The sequence below is a fragment of the Hermetia illucens genome, chromosome 2, assembly GCF_905115235.1.
Source record: "Hermetia illucens chromosome 2, iHerIll2.2.curated.20191125, whole genome shotgun sequence".
NCBI classification, from domain to species: Eukaryota; Metazoa; Arthropoda; class Insecta; order Diptera; family Stratiomyidae; genus Hermetia; species Hermetia illucens.
In genome coordinates, this window is record NC_051850.1 from 150520039 (window position 1) to 150535087 (window position 15049).

Genomic DNA, 15049 nt, shown 5'->3' on the forward strand with positions numbered 1-15049 from the left:
TTTAGTATCTTGAAACCCATCTCACCGAGTGTTAGTGCCAAAACGAAATGCGGCTCGATTTTCGTTTCTTATGTTTCATATTTTATTTTCACGGATCGGTGAACTGTGCTAATATTTTGTATTTGGCAGGCCTCGCATCTCCAAGTAACGGGCTATGGTTAGTATTCCAATGCGAAAGTTATATTACAACAAACGAACTTATTTTGATGTCGAAACTTGAGACAGTGAAACAATGAGAATCATTTATGTAGAAGTTTGCATTATCATAATTTTCTGTTAGAAGAAGGCACTATCCAGGAACCAAGAAGAAGAAGTGAAACCCTAGATTATTTAAATGGTAATACACAAATTATCAATCTTGACGCATCTGTACATTAAGATCATTGCGTAATCTTGGGAAGTTTATATATAAAAGTGTTGCTCAAAGAAACAAGCCACCCTGATGTCTATTTTCGTAAGTGTAGGTCCTGTAGCCACGATATCTCCGAAATTTTATCAAGTGGTAGTTTATTTTCGTATGCCCACAACAAATTCATTCCTCGATATATGGAAGAAGTGAGTCTATCCAGTGACAAGTTTGTGGTTCATTCTATCGTTGAAACCGGTATAGGCCGCACTGGCTGAGTATCAGCCCCGCGAACATATGTTTCAGATTCGACTCCTGGTTGCGTCATAGATGTTTTTGTTTGCTTCTTTTCCTGCCGTTGCTATGAACCTATCACTTACAAATTAAAAACAACGTCGTTGAAGATCAGATTAGAAAGAAGTGGCTAGGTAAATGCCCCATGCTCCACAAAGGAAGGATCAAGAAATATTCACCTCTTGATGTTCATCAATGTTCCGAACTGGCCCTGAAAATGCTGAATACCGGTATGTCCTACTACATAGTAAACTAAGTTCTATCTTTTTTCGATTATTCTCATATTCATTACAGACAGGTGTTGACCTATAAAAAAGTATGGCAAAAACCTCCCGTAACATCACCTCCCAGGCATAATATGCAGATGCCCCTTCAAAATGAACTTTACGTGGATCATTACCCCATGGTATTTACTTCAGACCAATCCGAGCACTGACTGTGTATCTTTTCCTAAAATTGATGATCAAAATCGGTTACGTCTTTTACCCCACCAAATCAAGCTAGACCAGCTTGGTTCACTTTTTTGTCACTAGTTCCATTTTCGTATTTCTCAACGACTCCTGATGTTATTTCCTGATGACTACCACAGCCAAGTTATCTTCAAACGCGATTATGCTTTGACCTCCTTCAAAACAAGGATAGCGGGAACCTTATGATATACCACACCGACGCCGACGCCAAACTTCACTTACCCGTAATTTTTAGCGAGCAGCCACTATTTCACATTCATACCATTACATATATGGTTGCCATTTACCCCTCGATAGGGTATAACACGTTCGCGGTTATCTAAAATGCTTTTCAGCTCCTTCAGCACATCCCGAGACGATCGTACTCCTTCTCTACCGATCTGCGACAAGTGCTCTTGGGGCGACCCACACAAAGCCCATCATGAAAGACTAGATTTCACTGCATGGTGGACCCACCAATACAATTGTGTGACCTATCTACTGCCATTTCCGCCTTCCGATCACATCGCGTACGGGTATTAACAACATCCAGTTCGACAGAAACAACGCTTCATAGATATGCAAATTGATCAACGCCTCCGATGCACTGCCTACTTATGCAGATAAGGAGATTGTGATAATTCGTTAGACTGAGAACCTAGATTTTGTTGGTGTTTATCATTAGTCTAACCCTGCGTCTCTTTCCAAATTCAGAGCCATTTGGCCAAGATCCATGGCCCGGTGAGATAGCAAACAAATGTCATGAGCTTAGTCGAGGTTGTTGACGAAAGATATCATAGTTAATTAAACTCCTCCGCCTCCCCCGAACAAGGCAGTGTGAAAAACGTCACCGAAAAGAAAAAGAAATAATATTGGTGACAATATACAACCCTGGCGGAATTTCACTTTGATACAGCACGTGACAATTGTCGAAATGAAATTGATTGGACAGCACGTGGCAATTGTCGAAATGAAATTGATTGGACAGCTGGGGCGAGACGTCTGTTAGCCATGTTACTTGTACCCTGAGTAGGCGTGTTTCTAAGGCCCGATCCTTTTCCGTGTTAGCAAAGTCACACCTCTCTCTCACTCTTTTTTGCTAGTCGCTCCGCGATCTTATCTTTCTAATGCCTTTTGGAGGGCAAATGTCATCTCGAGACAGTAGCGTTTTCTTATTTGCGGTGTCTTTTCTACAGACCAGGATTTGACGCAACTTCGACTCACTACTGTAGTTAATGTACGATTCGCAGACTATGGCCACTGTCACGGTCTTTAAGGAGATGGCTTGTGGGTTTCGTGCACATTCCCATTCCTCCTGCATTCCGCAGCCGTACGGAAGGTCGCGGTTCAAATCTCACTGGTGGCAGTGGAATTTGTATCGTGATTTGACGTCGGATACCAGTCGACTCAGCTGTGAATGAGTACCTGCGTCAAATCAGGTTAATAATCTCAGGCGAGCGCAATGCTGACCACATTGCCTCCTAGTGTACCGTTACGGTCTTGAATGAAGTGCTCTAACACACTTCAAGGCCCTGATCCAGCATGGATTGTTGCGCCAACGATTATTATTATAATGGTATTTGAGAGAACGCATCGGTTAGACATACCCTCTGAACCGACAAATAACCCAGATAATACTTACTTTTCTATACAAACTCCGCCATGTTATTAACATAGTATGCTTGTCCCAAGCCAAGGTAAAGGAGGAGAATTTTAGGCAACGTACTTTGTACCATCCTCAGTAAAACAAAAATAAAATGCTGAGATCAGTGAAAGACATAAATAGAGTATAGTTGGAGGTATTCCACTATGCTAAAAAATACTTGATCTCTCTTGGTGACAGGTCCCGCGGCAGGCCGACCAAAAAAAGCATACAATGGTTTTTGACGCATGGACGGCATCAGGACGTAATCAAGTTACTCCGAACAAAACAAATATGTGTCTGCACGCTAAATTTTGGCACCCTAACTGGAAAGACCGGGGAACTCACAAGAGCCCTTCGGAAAAGGCGCATTCATATCTGCGCTTTGCAAGAAACCCGATGGTCTGATGCCAAAAACTGCAACATTGAACGCAAACACGGTAAAAATGGCTACAAACTTCTCTATTTTGATAGCTCACATACTCAATATGGTTTCCGTGATGCCATTAAAGATGCCTGTAATTGCCGTCCTGCGAATTAAGCCAGCGGTAAAACAGCGCGAGGAACGCACGTGCCCGCAGCGCATTAAACGGTGGCGATTTTGTGAGAAGAAAGACGAAATGATCTCACTTACCGACCATTATGAATGTGGAGGAATTGTGTTCGAACTAAATGAAACACACGATCCACAAAGCGGCCTCTGCAACCCTCGAGGTCACCAAGCCGGATAAGCGATACATCAACCGAGATACTTGGCTTTGGAATAACGATGTTGAGATGAATGTCCGTGAAAAGAAACGCCTCTACCACAAATTTCTCGACGATAAAACACTGGCGAATTGACAAGCCGGGAAGCAAAGAAAGCGGTCGCTGTCACCCGAGCGGACCATTACAAACATTTTTACGATCAACTGCACACTCGGGATGGCGAGAGAGATCTGTATCGACTTGCCAAAAGTCAACACGAACGCACACAGGATATCGAACACTTTTGTTGCGTTAATGACAAGAATTTGTTCATCTCCACTTCCACAATCATTGCTGGCATTTAGAGCAGCTCCACCTGTCACCGCAACTGGTGCTCAGAGGTGGCGGTGAGGAAGACGGGGCGGCAACCCTGTCGGCTGAACCACAACCAAGTGGCCGAGGAGAACCTCCATAGTGGTCGCACCGGGAGACGCTGTACTCACTTTGGCTTGCCGGCCGTGATGCAGTAGGCGAATGCTCCAAAGGCTTAATTGAGGCGATCAGACCCGAGTCTGCACGGGTACTCATCTGAAGTGGCAATTGGTCACGAAAGCTTACCAAGAGTATACCGGTACCATGGGAACCGGGATAGCTCCTGGACTCTCATACTTCGGGTGAACTTCCGTTGTATGTGGGTACAGCTCGGTTGTTTGCGGTTGGCCCCCTAGTGGGAGCTTCATGGGGGTTGTTGGCTTGCTCAAGCGTGTTGCGTTTCAACACGGGTGCCGTACTCCTTAATTCGGTAAAGGTTTAGGTAGGTCTTGCATCCACCAGTATGAATGCTAAGCCATGCACTTGATATAGACTAGTACCGTTGTTGCTTGTCACAGCGGGGCTAAGATTGTGGTCACAAAGTCAATCCGTGTCTGAAGAAGACCGTGAGATCTTCCAGGCAGGTGCTCACGTAAAACCCTCAAGGACTCATTATCAGCGCAACTGAAATCGAGGAAGCAATAAAAAGAATGAAACCGGAGAAATCCACAAAACCTGACGACTCGCATCTGAGCTCTGGAAAGCCAAGAGCTGGGACCCAACACTGTAGCTCAGTGAATTCTTTAATCGGATAAACCAGGAAGGAAGAACACCATCTGCCTGGCACGAAAGTACCATTGTTGCAATATGGAAAAAGAAAGCTAGTCTAACCGAATGTTCAAATACCATCCGATCCGGTTACTTTTCCATACGGGCAAGATTTTTGGACGCATTCTTCTCAACCGTATTCGTGGAAACCTTCAAATAACCGTGAGTCAAGGCGGCTTTGTCAAAAACTGCGGAACTACTGACGCAATACACGGGTTACTTATGGAGAAACACCGTGAAAAGCATCGCTCTGTTTGTATTGCATTTCTGGATCTAGAGAAAGCTTTTGCCTGTGTGCCACACGAACTCATCTGGTATACTCTACGACAACATTTAGTGCAAAAAGAACTGGTGTGCTAATTTCAATTGCTCTACCATGATCAGAAAAGTAAAGTTCGAAATGTGGCGGGTGTATCAAAACCGCTTCGTGTCTTGGTTTGTGTTCATCAAGGAAATGTCCTCTCACCACTCCTCTTTGTTCTTGCTATGGACTCTCTAACACGGGATATCCAGCATCCAGCGCCCTATACACTGCTTTATGCAGATCATGTTTTCCTAGCATCACATAGCAAAAATGATCTCGAGCAACTTGTCTAAAAATGGAATGATCGCCTCATGCAACATGGTCTAAGATTAAATCTAAATAAAACTGAATTTTTGACGATCGATCCCCACGAAACAGGCACAATCACTGTCAGCAGCACTGACCTCCCCAGAACTGAGCAATTTAAATATGTCAGGTCAATGCTATCAGCCATTGAAGAACTGCGTAATAAAATTGCTTTACGGATTAACGCAGCCTAGATGGATTGGCGTTCCACAACTGGCATTGTTTGTAATCGACGTATCAACGAACATCTCATTTCTACAATTTACCGTAATGTCGTCCGTTCTGTCGCACTCTATGGTTCTGAGTGTTGGCCGACTATAAAAGCCAATGAACGGCGTCTTGCGGCTTTGGAGACGAAGATCTTGCGTTGGACTAATGGCGTGAAACATTCTGATCACATCCGAAATGAGAATATCCGTGATCGTTATGGGGTTGCACCGATCGTGGAAAAATTACGAGGGAGACATCTTCGATGGTATGGTCACGCAATTCGCGCTGACGAGAATTCACTTGCCAAGATTAGTCTCAACATCGAAGTCGATGGTAAACGACCAAAAAGCAGGCCAAACAACGGTGGTTTGATACGCTGGATGGGGATTTAAAAACCTCGAGATTGCACCCAGATCGGGCATTTGATAGAGCCAAATGGCGAAACCGATCACGACGAGCCGACCCTGCTTGTGAACGGGACAAAGGCTGAAGAAAAAGAAAGAAGATACTTACTTTTATATCCACCAGCTGTGTGAGCGCCACTGCCGCTAATAAGCTAATGACAATTTAAAAGTCCAAGAAAAGCCTAGAATCTTATAATCTGACGCGAGGTGCGTTTTTAGGGCCGGGTGTTCTTCCTTATAGTGACGTCTCCACTTTGTTCTTTCATTGAATACCGACTTACATTCTTCTAACGCTCCCTTAAGCCCGTTCCCTCGATGAATTCTCAAAGTTGCAAAGGATGTCTTACCGGTCGATTCCTTCTTGGATTCTGCCGTCGTTGTATCTTCTTGTTGTTAAATGATGATGATAATTAAGGAAGCTGTAGCTAATTGCTTTGCAGGTCTGATAGGAAATTGTTCTTCAGAAAGGTTTCTCACATGCACTTTGGCTGGAGCACTCAAGCAATATATTTTGATGATAGGTGTTCATTAAGATTTGAAATCGGGATGCAGGATCGATCGGCAACTGAAAGAACAACATCGACCTAATATGGTAGATGAGACTTCGCAATTGCAGTGCTTTCCAGACTAAGGCAAGGTGTACATGGATTATTCGCATGCAAAATCAATAAGGGTATATTTATCTCTAGCAGGAAAGATGCCTCCCATCAGATAACTATCGTGAATGGTGTAACGTAAATCCATGATTGTGATAAATGCAAACGAATCATATAATTGCAAATCCACCAAACATTATTCATTCAATGAGACTATAAGATCTAGGAGCAACGTTGCTAAAAAGAGTTCAGGGGGAATGAGACAGTGCGATGTAAGAGTTCAGTTGTTCCTGGTTCGAAGCTTAGTTTAGTCATGGATGTTTATGTTTGACTTTGTGCTTATCTTTCTCTTCTATGTTCATTTCTTTCACACAAATAATAATATAATACTTTGATTCTAAAACCCCTCCAATTTCTTTCCAGGCATTTCAAACTAATAGAAGCGCTTGCATCTCGAGGTCACAACCTGACAGTACTCTCAGTAAACAAATCCAAAAAACCAATCAGGAATACCCACGTAATAGACATGCAAGAAGTCTATTCAATGGTCTATGAAAATGAGGAATATGGGCTGGACGACCTCATGAAAACGGATAGCTTTAGCGAAATCCATTCAACTTTTGAATGCGTGTACAGATTCTGTGAAGCAATTGGCAAAACTGATGGATTTCGAACGCTACTAAACTACCCTGACAACTTCGAGTTCGATTTGGTCATGGACGACTTCACCGTCGCAAGCTGCTTGGTTGGTTTCCTCCACAAGTTCAACTATCCTCCGCTAATTAACGTTTCGCCATTCAAATACATCGTTCCGCATGCCGAAATGGTTGGAGGACATTTCTACTCTTCCTATATTCCTCGTCCAACTAAGCCACTCAATGTGAATATGACACTCATGCAGCGAGTGGAGAATTTTGTGGCAGTAGTCTACGAAGTCTTGTAAGTATGTATTATCTTAGTACAAGTAGTTATAAAATTGTAATATTTAGTAAGCCCGGATAAAGTAAATCATTGGTATAAACTGAAAAGGAAGATGAGGGGATTCTCGTCCTGAGGAAAAAAAACCAGTGATTTTCACGCCTAAAGTAGAACAATCATTCATACGATAGTAACGGCAGCTTACCTCTGTAACTTCGCACACACTCTGCGGATTGTTTAATATTGCATAGTGATATGTCGACCCTTGCCAACTTCCCGCAAACATATCTCAGGGGCCTCTTGAAATGAACCCCGACAATCATTTACAAGATCTCAGCAAATTTTATTCTATCAACCTCGGTTTTCAAGAACATCGAAGGTCCAATTTGCATTATATTTCGAAGTTTCAAACTATTATACCTTGTGTCGGAACCACAACCATAATAATGTCAAGGTGAAAAGGCTTGGACTTTGTAGTATTCTTACAATTATGATATAGTGAAATACACACACATAATACCAGGTTTCCCAGCATAATAAATTCTTATCAAAGCTGAAACAAGGAGACAAATTTGGATACCAAGGTGATGGGTCATCCTTATGCTTTGCAAAGTGTTCTCCGGCAGGCAGAAGTGATGAATGCAAATAAAAAAAAGTCAAGCGACGACGGCTTTACGGTTTCTTACCAGGGCAGAGGCAAATCGTCAGACGCTGCCTCACCTCTGCCCTGGGAGCAGCGTGACCGTAGCGGCTCGCAGATGTTGAATGCTCCTTTATATAATTCGTAGAACACGACATGCCTACGAATTATATTGGTCCGGTCCTGCATCAAGTTGATGCGGACTTAGGACCCCCTTCATTCTCAAAACGAGAATGCAAATAAAGCTAAAAAACATGGTCAAATTTGCTTTTCTACCCAATTTCGGATTTTTTTGACCCATAAAAAGAATTATTCCGAATTTACAACCATAGTTGAAAGAGGGGCGAAGACGGCTACGGTTTCATACCAGGGTAGAAGCAACTCATCAGACGCTACCTCACCTCCGCCCTGGGAGCAGCGTGACTGAAGCGGCTCACAGGTGTTATACGCTCCCTTTTATAATTCGCAAAACATAATGGGTGCGAATTATATCCAACGGAAATCCGCTCGCAGTTCGGACCAAAGTTTGGCCGGAGCTGGACAATTTTAATTTTGCGAATTATACGAAACCGTAGCCGTCTTCGTCCCTGTTTTAATTTTTGAACTTTGCGTGTTAAACACAAAAGGAGGAGTCCTCTATTTGGTCTGGTCCAATCCCTAAACAAAAAATTACAAGCATAGGTTAGAAAATTTCCCCGATATAAGAGCATGAAGGAAGATATTCTATAACGTGCCGGGCTGCTGTTGAACTCCATTGGTGCCGATTCCAAATATATTTAGCATGTTCAGTGGTGTCAACACCGAGCAAGTGGGTTTATGAGAAGTTAATAACTTCCTTGAAAGACCGCCTACTCAGAAGCAAACTCATAGCAAAGCATCAGGCAATCTTAGAGTTCCTAGATACCTTCAGAAGCAACATGAGATGTTGACGTTTCATCCTCCATGTTATGACAAAACCAGAATTGCTGAAGTTTGACAATCGTACCCGAGAAAAACGATAACCTTTGAGGCTCTAACGACTCAAATAAGCTTGCCCTGAAAACGCTAACCATTGAAACTATGAAGGGCGCGAGGACCACCTAAATTCAAACGCAATCAACATTAATCAGGGCAGCACCTTCCTTTCCTTACCTTTCTAAGAACAGCACAGAAAACGAAATACCTCACACGCTGTTATGAAGTGCAGTGTGAACACAACAGCATTTAGATCATTGGCGTTTATCAGAATTATCAGAAAGTAGAATAGAACTACTCCTACTTAGATCGAAAAAGCTTGGCAGTAGTCTTTTTCGTTCGCCATTTTGTCTAATACAGTTTTGTAAGAACCTTCAAATTCATCACAGATAACCAAATATTAGCTAAAATTTTTCTCGTAAAGATTCCACCGATGACTGCAGAAATACTTCAACATATAAGGAGGCAATATTGATTTTGAAGCCAAATTCAGAGGTGGAACGTTGATGGCTGTCCAAAGCACCGATTAAGATGATACAATGATAATATTGAAGAATCGGTTTCTCGAATTGTAACACAAAGCTCAACCTTGCAATCCGCTGGAGAGGTCCAAACTTCACAGTTGACAATTGCATTATCTTCAGAATTGAATGTGTTGTGGCTCCGGAGAAACTGATAGTCTGATAATGAAAGAGTTTGATTGAACGCACTTGGGAATATCGAAGATAAACCAGCTAGCACAGTAGTAATGGGCTTGGACGATTCACGAAAGATTGCGTAGTCTGCTTCAACATCACAAACCGAGTTCCCAATTCACCCTGGAACGAACTAGTAGAAAAGTAGGACCTGTCACTATACACTATATCCTGATCACCATATTCGCACAGTTCGAAAGAGCGCAGATCAGATCGAGCACATCAGTTCCATGATTAAACTCCAGAATGACACAGGATGAAAGGAATCTTCAACAGGTATCGTGAACAAGGAGACATACGTCCTCTCGGTCCCTACGATCCCGTAGGCCTTGGAACCGAAATACTGCGAATCCCCTTGGATAGGAGGCGACTAGTATTTGCCACCATCGAAGACAACTGAGCGGGACGTTCTCATATCAGACAGTGCGTCAACCTTCACGAACTTAGAGTTCACGAGGTTTGCAGCTAAGTCCAGCAACTTATTGCACCATCCAGACGCTAAAGGTTTAGCAAAGCAAAAAGCACAGATTTTTCTTTTTCTCTCCTAACTTGATGCCTTAACATTTTTCAAGTTTCAGGCATCCAATTTACCTATCCGAAAGATGGGACTCCGTTTTGGGAGTCACTGCTACTGCAACAGCAAAAATCTGTTGCAGCCGTAGCGACGCAGTTCAGCCTCATAACGGCCTTCAGTTGAAATGCCGCATAAACCAGTTAATGGCCTACCGTGAGGAAGGGAGGGGGAGTGATGAGGAGATAATTCCTCGCAATCCTTAAATCTCCTCGTTAGCCTGGAACTTTAATAAATTAAATATTCATTTTGATAATATTGAAAGGACATTAATTATCATCGCCCCGAATTTTCCCTCTACTGAAAACTAGGATACATGTAAGGAAGAGCAATTTCTTTATGAGGTTTTGCCCAGTTGGGTAAGGTACTGCTCGAGAAAAGTTATATACCGTAAATACATACTCAAAAACAAGATCTGTTACAGTTATGGGACTGAAATTCTTTGGCGCTGCGTTAGTCCGTAACATATCTTTGCATTTTAATAAGGGTTATTCCCGCAGAGGCCACCAAATAAGTTTATTTCAACTATATTGGGAGCCAATAGGAAAACTGTGCAGACAAAATGCGGTTCAATGTGAAAATGATGCATATTCCCCAGCAGAAGACCTAACTTCTGGTAGAATAGTCCACTGTCTAACCTTCGCTTGACTAAGGTAGATAAAATTGATCAAGAAGAAAGGGACTAGGAGTAAACTACAGAAGAGATACGTGGCTTCCTTTTAAAATATTCAGGCCTTGGAAGAGGAGAGAAGAGGGAGGTGACGTACCGCAAATCTGGAATTTTCTGGGGAACCGAAGCATGAAAACGGAATCTACAACCAAAAATGCGGAAACTGCGTGAGAGTCATTGATAATGTTAAACCTAGCCACCAGGGCTCGACATTCAATTGGCATTTACTGGGAAAATCACCTACTATTTTTGCAACAGTAGGGTTTACTACATTACCTTTCTCCATCTAAAAAAAAAGCATTCAGCCGCGCATCTTGCAGGCTCATCTGATATGAACTGTGATAAATATTAGTATCAGTCAAACATATCCACTAAGTGAAACTGCTCAACCCCGTTCCAAACAACAGATTTAAAAGTGTGGCATCCAGCGATCAGCGCTCCATACACTGATCTTTGCAGATGACGTCGTCCTAGTATCTTACAACAAAACTTATTTCCGGAAACTCGCCAAAAAATGAAAAAATCGCCCCATGAAGCACGGGTTGCTACAAAATATAGGGGAAACAGGATTTTTGTCAGAGAACTTCCAGGCCCGCATTGGCTTGTTCAGATCAGTGATGGCTTGACTTGCTAAATATTATTGCGCAGCCGCTCTACTCCATCCAAACCAAAATTTCAATCAAAGAAGTGACGATCCCCATCCTGATAAACCCAGGCAGGTGTCAAACAAGACAAAGGACGTAAAAAGGCAACAAAAAGAAGGATGAGTTTTTACATCATTTACAAAGTTTCTTTCTTCTCCGGGCTTTTTCTACCCTCGAAACTGTCGCAATCAAAAATAGTGTAGGTCTGCCACATATTATTATCATTCATAACTCTGCAAATCTCCAACTCTTCCTTATTAAATGCGTATTATTACTATAACTACTTTGAAGATTGGCCTGTTCCACTTCACCATTCCTTTCCCCAAATAACTCGCCGTGTCAAATGCTATGCTGAGCTTATTTCTACTCTCGAAGGATATCGAACCACTAAAATATAATATTAATTTTTCATCTAACATATTCAATTAACTTTAATGGTATTCTTCTAAATGCCATCACTATCAAACAACACTCAGCTTGGAGATAAGTTTTTCCCCCAATATAAATATGACAAAATCCTTTCTGATAATAACAACACTTTGGCTTTACTTTGGTTTACACTTTTCTTTATTTTACTACTTTTCTAGTGACTGTTTCGTTCCGCTGGTGGTCTAGTCAAGAGCTTCTGCCATCTTGACATTTTTCGCCCTGGTCTTCTATCAGGCCGTCAGCTGTTTTCACGGCCGTTCAATGCGCCGGCAGAGGCAAATTCGCGGTGGCATTCAAGTTCGCGCCTCCGATGTGCCGCCACACAGCTATGCACAACTAGACACAATTACCTTCTTAAATATGTTCAATAATGTCATGGTTACAATTACAATAATTATCAAGTTAAGAAGTTTGAATTACCCCCGGCCCCAGCAAACCTATGAGTTATATTCGTATTCATATTGGAAAATTACTTAAATTTCGAATGGATAGTCAATTTATCCTTAAATTTCAAATATCATTCAGCAACAGGCTCAATAATTGGCCTAAAAATAATCACTTCATTTTCAAGCTTGTTCATCCAAATTAATAAAGAAGTTAATAAAATGATCCTTTTTCAGATACCGAAAATACATTTTTCAACCTAGATTTGATAAACTTGTCTCATCATTGTACAATACCAAAAGCCTACCCAGCGCTTTCGATTTGTCGCAAAAGGGAGTTCTCACATTTTTGAATGTTCATCCCGCAGTAGACTTCCCTGTGCCTCTACCACGAAGTGTAATCGAAGTTGGAGGGTTGCAAATTTCCGACCCCAAACCAATTCCATCGGATTTGGAGAATTTTATACGAGACTCCAAAAAAGGATCAGTTTTAATATCCTTCGGCACCAACGCCAATGGTGATCTATTTGATGATAAGAAACAACAAATGATCATCAATGTTACCAAGAAATTCCCGGAATATAATTTTCTCTGGAAATTTGAGAAGGATCCGTCAAATGGCAAAGTGCCAAATTTATTAGTTAAAACGTGGTTGCCGCAGAATGACATCCTTGGTAAGAATTTTCTTGATTAATTTTTCGCAACCCTAATGGTTTTTCTTTCAAGCCCATCCCAAAATCAAGGCATTCATCTCGCATGGAGGAGGGTTGAGTACCCAGGAGGCTACATGGCATGGAGTTCCTGTTGTCACTATTCCATTCTTCCTGGACCAGAGAACTGTAGGAGAGTTTTGGGGAAGTATACCACAAGGGCACATTAAAAATTTTACTTTTCAAATTTGCAGAATGCATACAATTCAATAATGGCTGGTGTGGCGACGCATGTAGACATCAAAAGGATGACAACCGAAAATTTAGAGGGGGCAGTTCGAGCAGTTCTAGAAAATTCATCCTATGCAGAGCGAATGAAATTGCGATCATTCCGGTTTAAAAGTAGACCAATGAAGCCCTTGGAGACTGCACTTTGGTGGATTGATTACGTTCTTGAGGACCCAAATCCGACGCATTTACGTTCGCCTGTGATTGACTTAGGATATTTCAAGGCAAATTCCTTCGACATAATCCTATATGGTCTTACAATTGTGATCCTTCTTTGCTGTATCATTCGGTATTCTGTTGCGTTCTGTTGAGTTCCAACGATTCTACAGGAAAAATGAAAATAAATTAAATTAATAGATTAATAAATTGATAGAAAAAAGTGCCTTTCGCCCATGAAGATAGTGGTTTCATCCACTGCATGCCAATCGAATCCTGGATATTTTCTGCATATTCGAGTTAAGAATGTCGACTTCAACAAGGGCAATCCATGATATTTTTTGTTATTATTAGATAGCTCCCTCAGACTAGATTTTCCACATAAAACATTCCAGATGCTAGAACTTATAATGCTGTCCAAGGATACTGCAAACTTAATGGGCACCAAGTGGTGCAGATATCCAAATTCCCTACAGCCCTCACCGAGATCAGTTAAAAGTTAATTAAGTAATTGCAGATCTACAAAGTATTACTGGTGTAGTAAATTCTGCTTAAGTTGTGGCGTAAATATTCAGATTATGCTATCAGTGGAGTAGTGATTCAAACTTCCATCGTTAGTGTACCTTTGACTGGACATTCCCCTCCTTTTACATGAGAGTCCTCATCGATGCAAGAAGGCATGAATCTTACCACTTCAAAATAAATAAATAACAGCTAGAAAACTCCGCGGGAAACTGGCCCAAAAACTGACAATTGTTATTGTCAGTCATAAATGGATAGATCTCCTGTAGACATTCTGAGTTTGCAGAGTTCGAAATGGTAAGGTTGTTGCAATGGTTCAGCTGTAAGCACAGGGAGTCGGCGGAAACCGATCAACCTCGAGTTGACTCGAGTTCTCTCCATGCCCCTAATGAACTCAGAGTAATCATCGGTGACCGAGGTCGAAGTCTTCCACCAAACAGGAGAATAACTTTACAATGATTGATCTTTATAGGAATACCGGTGCCTCACTGTAAACGAAATTGTTTCTTCAGTAGGCCTATGCTACAGAAGTGCACCTGGGCTTATCAGTCAGGAATTTGATTTTCTAAAGATTTCAGCAAGTTGGGATCTTCATCTTCATTCTCCTACAGTTAAATAAAACTAAACTGAAACACAACTTCACTGGAATCAGCTGCCAATTCTACCACAGAGTGCGAATTCACCACCACCATCTGCTTAGACAGTTGAGTTAAACTCTAAGGTTTCGAAGACCCATTAGCGATAAAAATTATTAAAAGATAATGAGAAAGGCCACTGGTCTGTCAACAGTATAAGAGGGTAAACAGACATCAAACATTAAGGGATACTACAGAAAGAGCTCTGACACTTATCGCAAATCACCAGATGGCACCAGATTAAAAAGGTATTGAAAAGATCACCGATGCGACAATTTTAGACTTGAACATAAGAAACCTACAAACTGTCAGCTCGTTAACGGATCTTACTAAATTCACAGCTACAGAGACCCATCACGAAATCACACCACGGTGGAATCACTCGAAAATAAATGTTATCGTGCTCTTCTACTTTAGAAGAAATTCGCACAATGACAGGTAATCTCTCGATACACCGCCCTTGATACTTATGAATGGGTTACGTTCGTCACCACCTAGCATTATTATTGGTAGATA

General features: G+C 41.8%; 1 protein-coding gene across 1 annotated transcript; it reads left to right on the forward strand.

Annotated features, from left to right (window-relative positions):
• The first annotated feature begins 1 nt into the window (after window position 1).
• LOC119650359 (UDP-glucosyltransferase 2-like) lies at window positions 2-13574 on the forward strand. Its single transcript, XM_038053046.1, has 5 exons — window positions 2-157; window positions 6802-7317; window positions 12520-12956; window positions 13009-13121; window positions 13187-13574. Exons 1-5 carry the CDS (start codon window positions 48-50, stop codon window positions 13529-13531), a joined length of 1521 nt encoding a protein of 506 aa, XP_037908974.1. The 5' UTR covers window positions 2-47; the 3' UTR covers window positions 13532-13574.
• Window positions 13575-15049: the final 1475 nt, after the last annotated feature.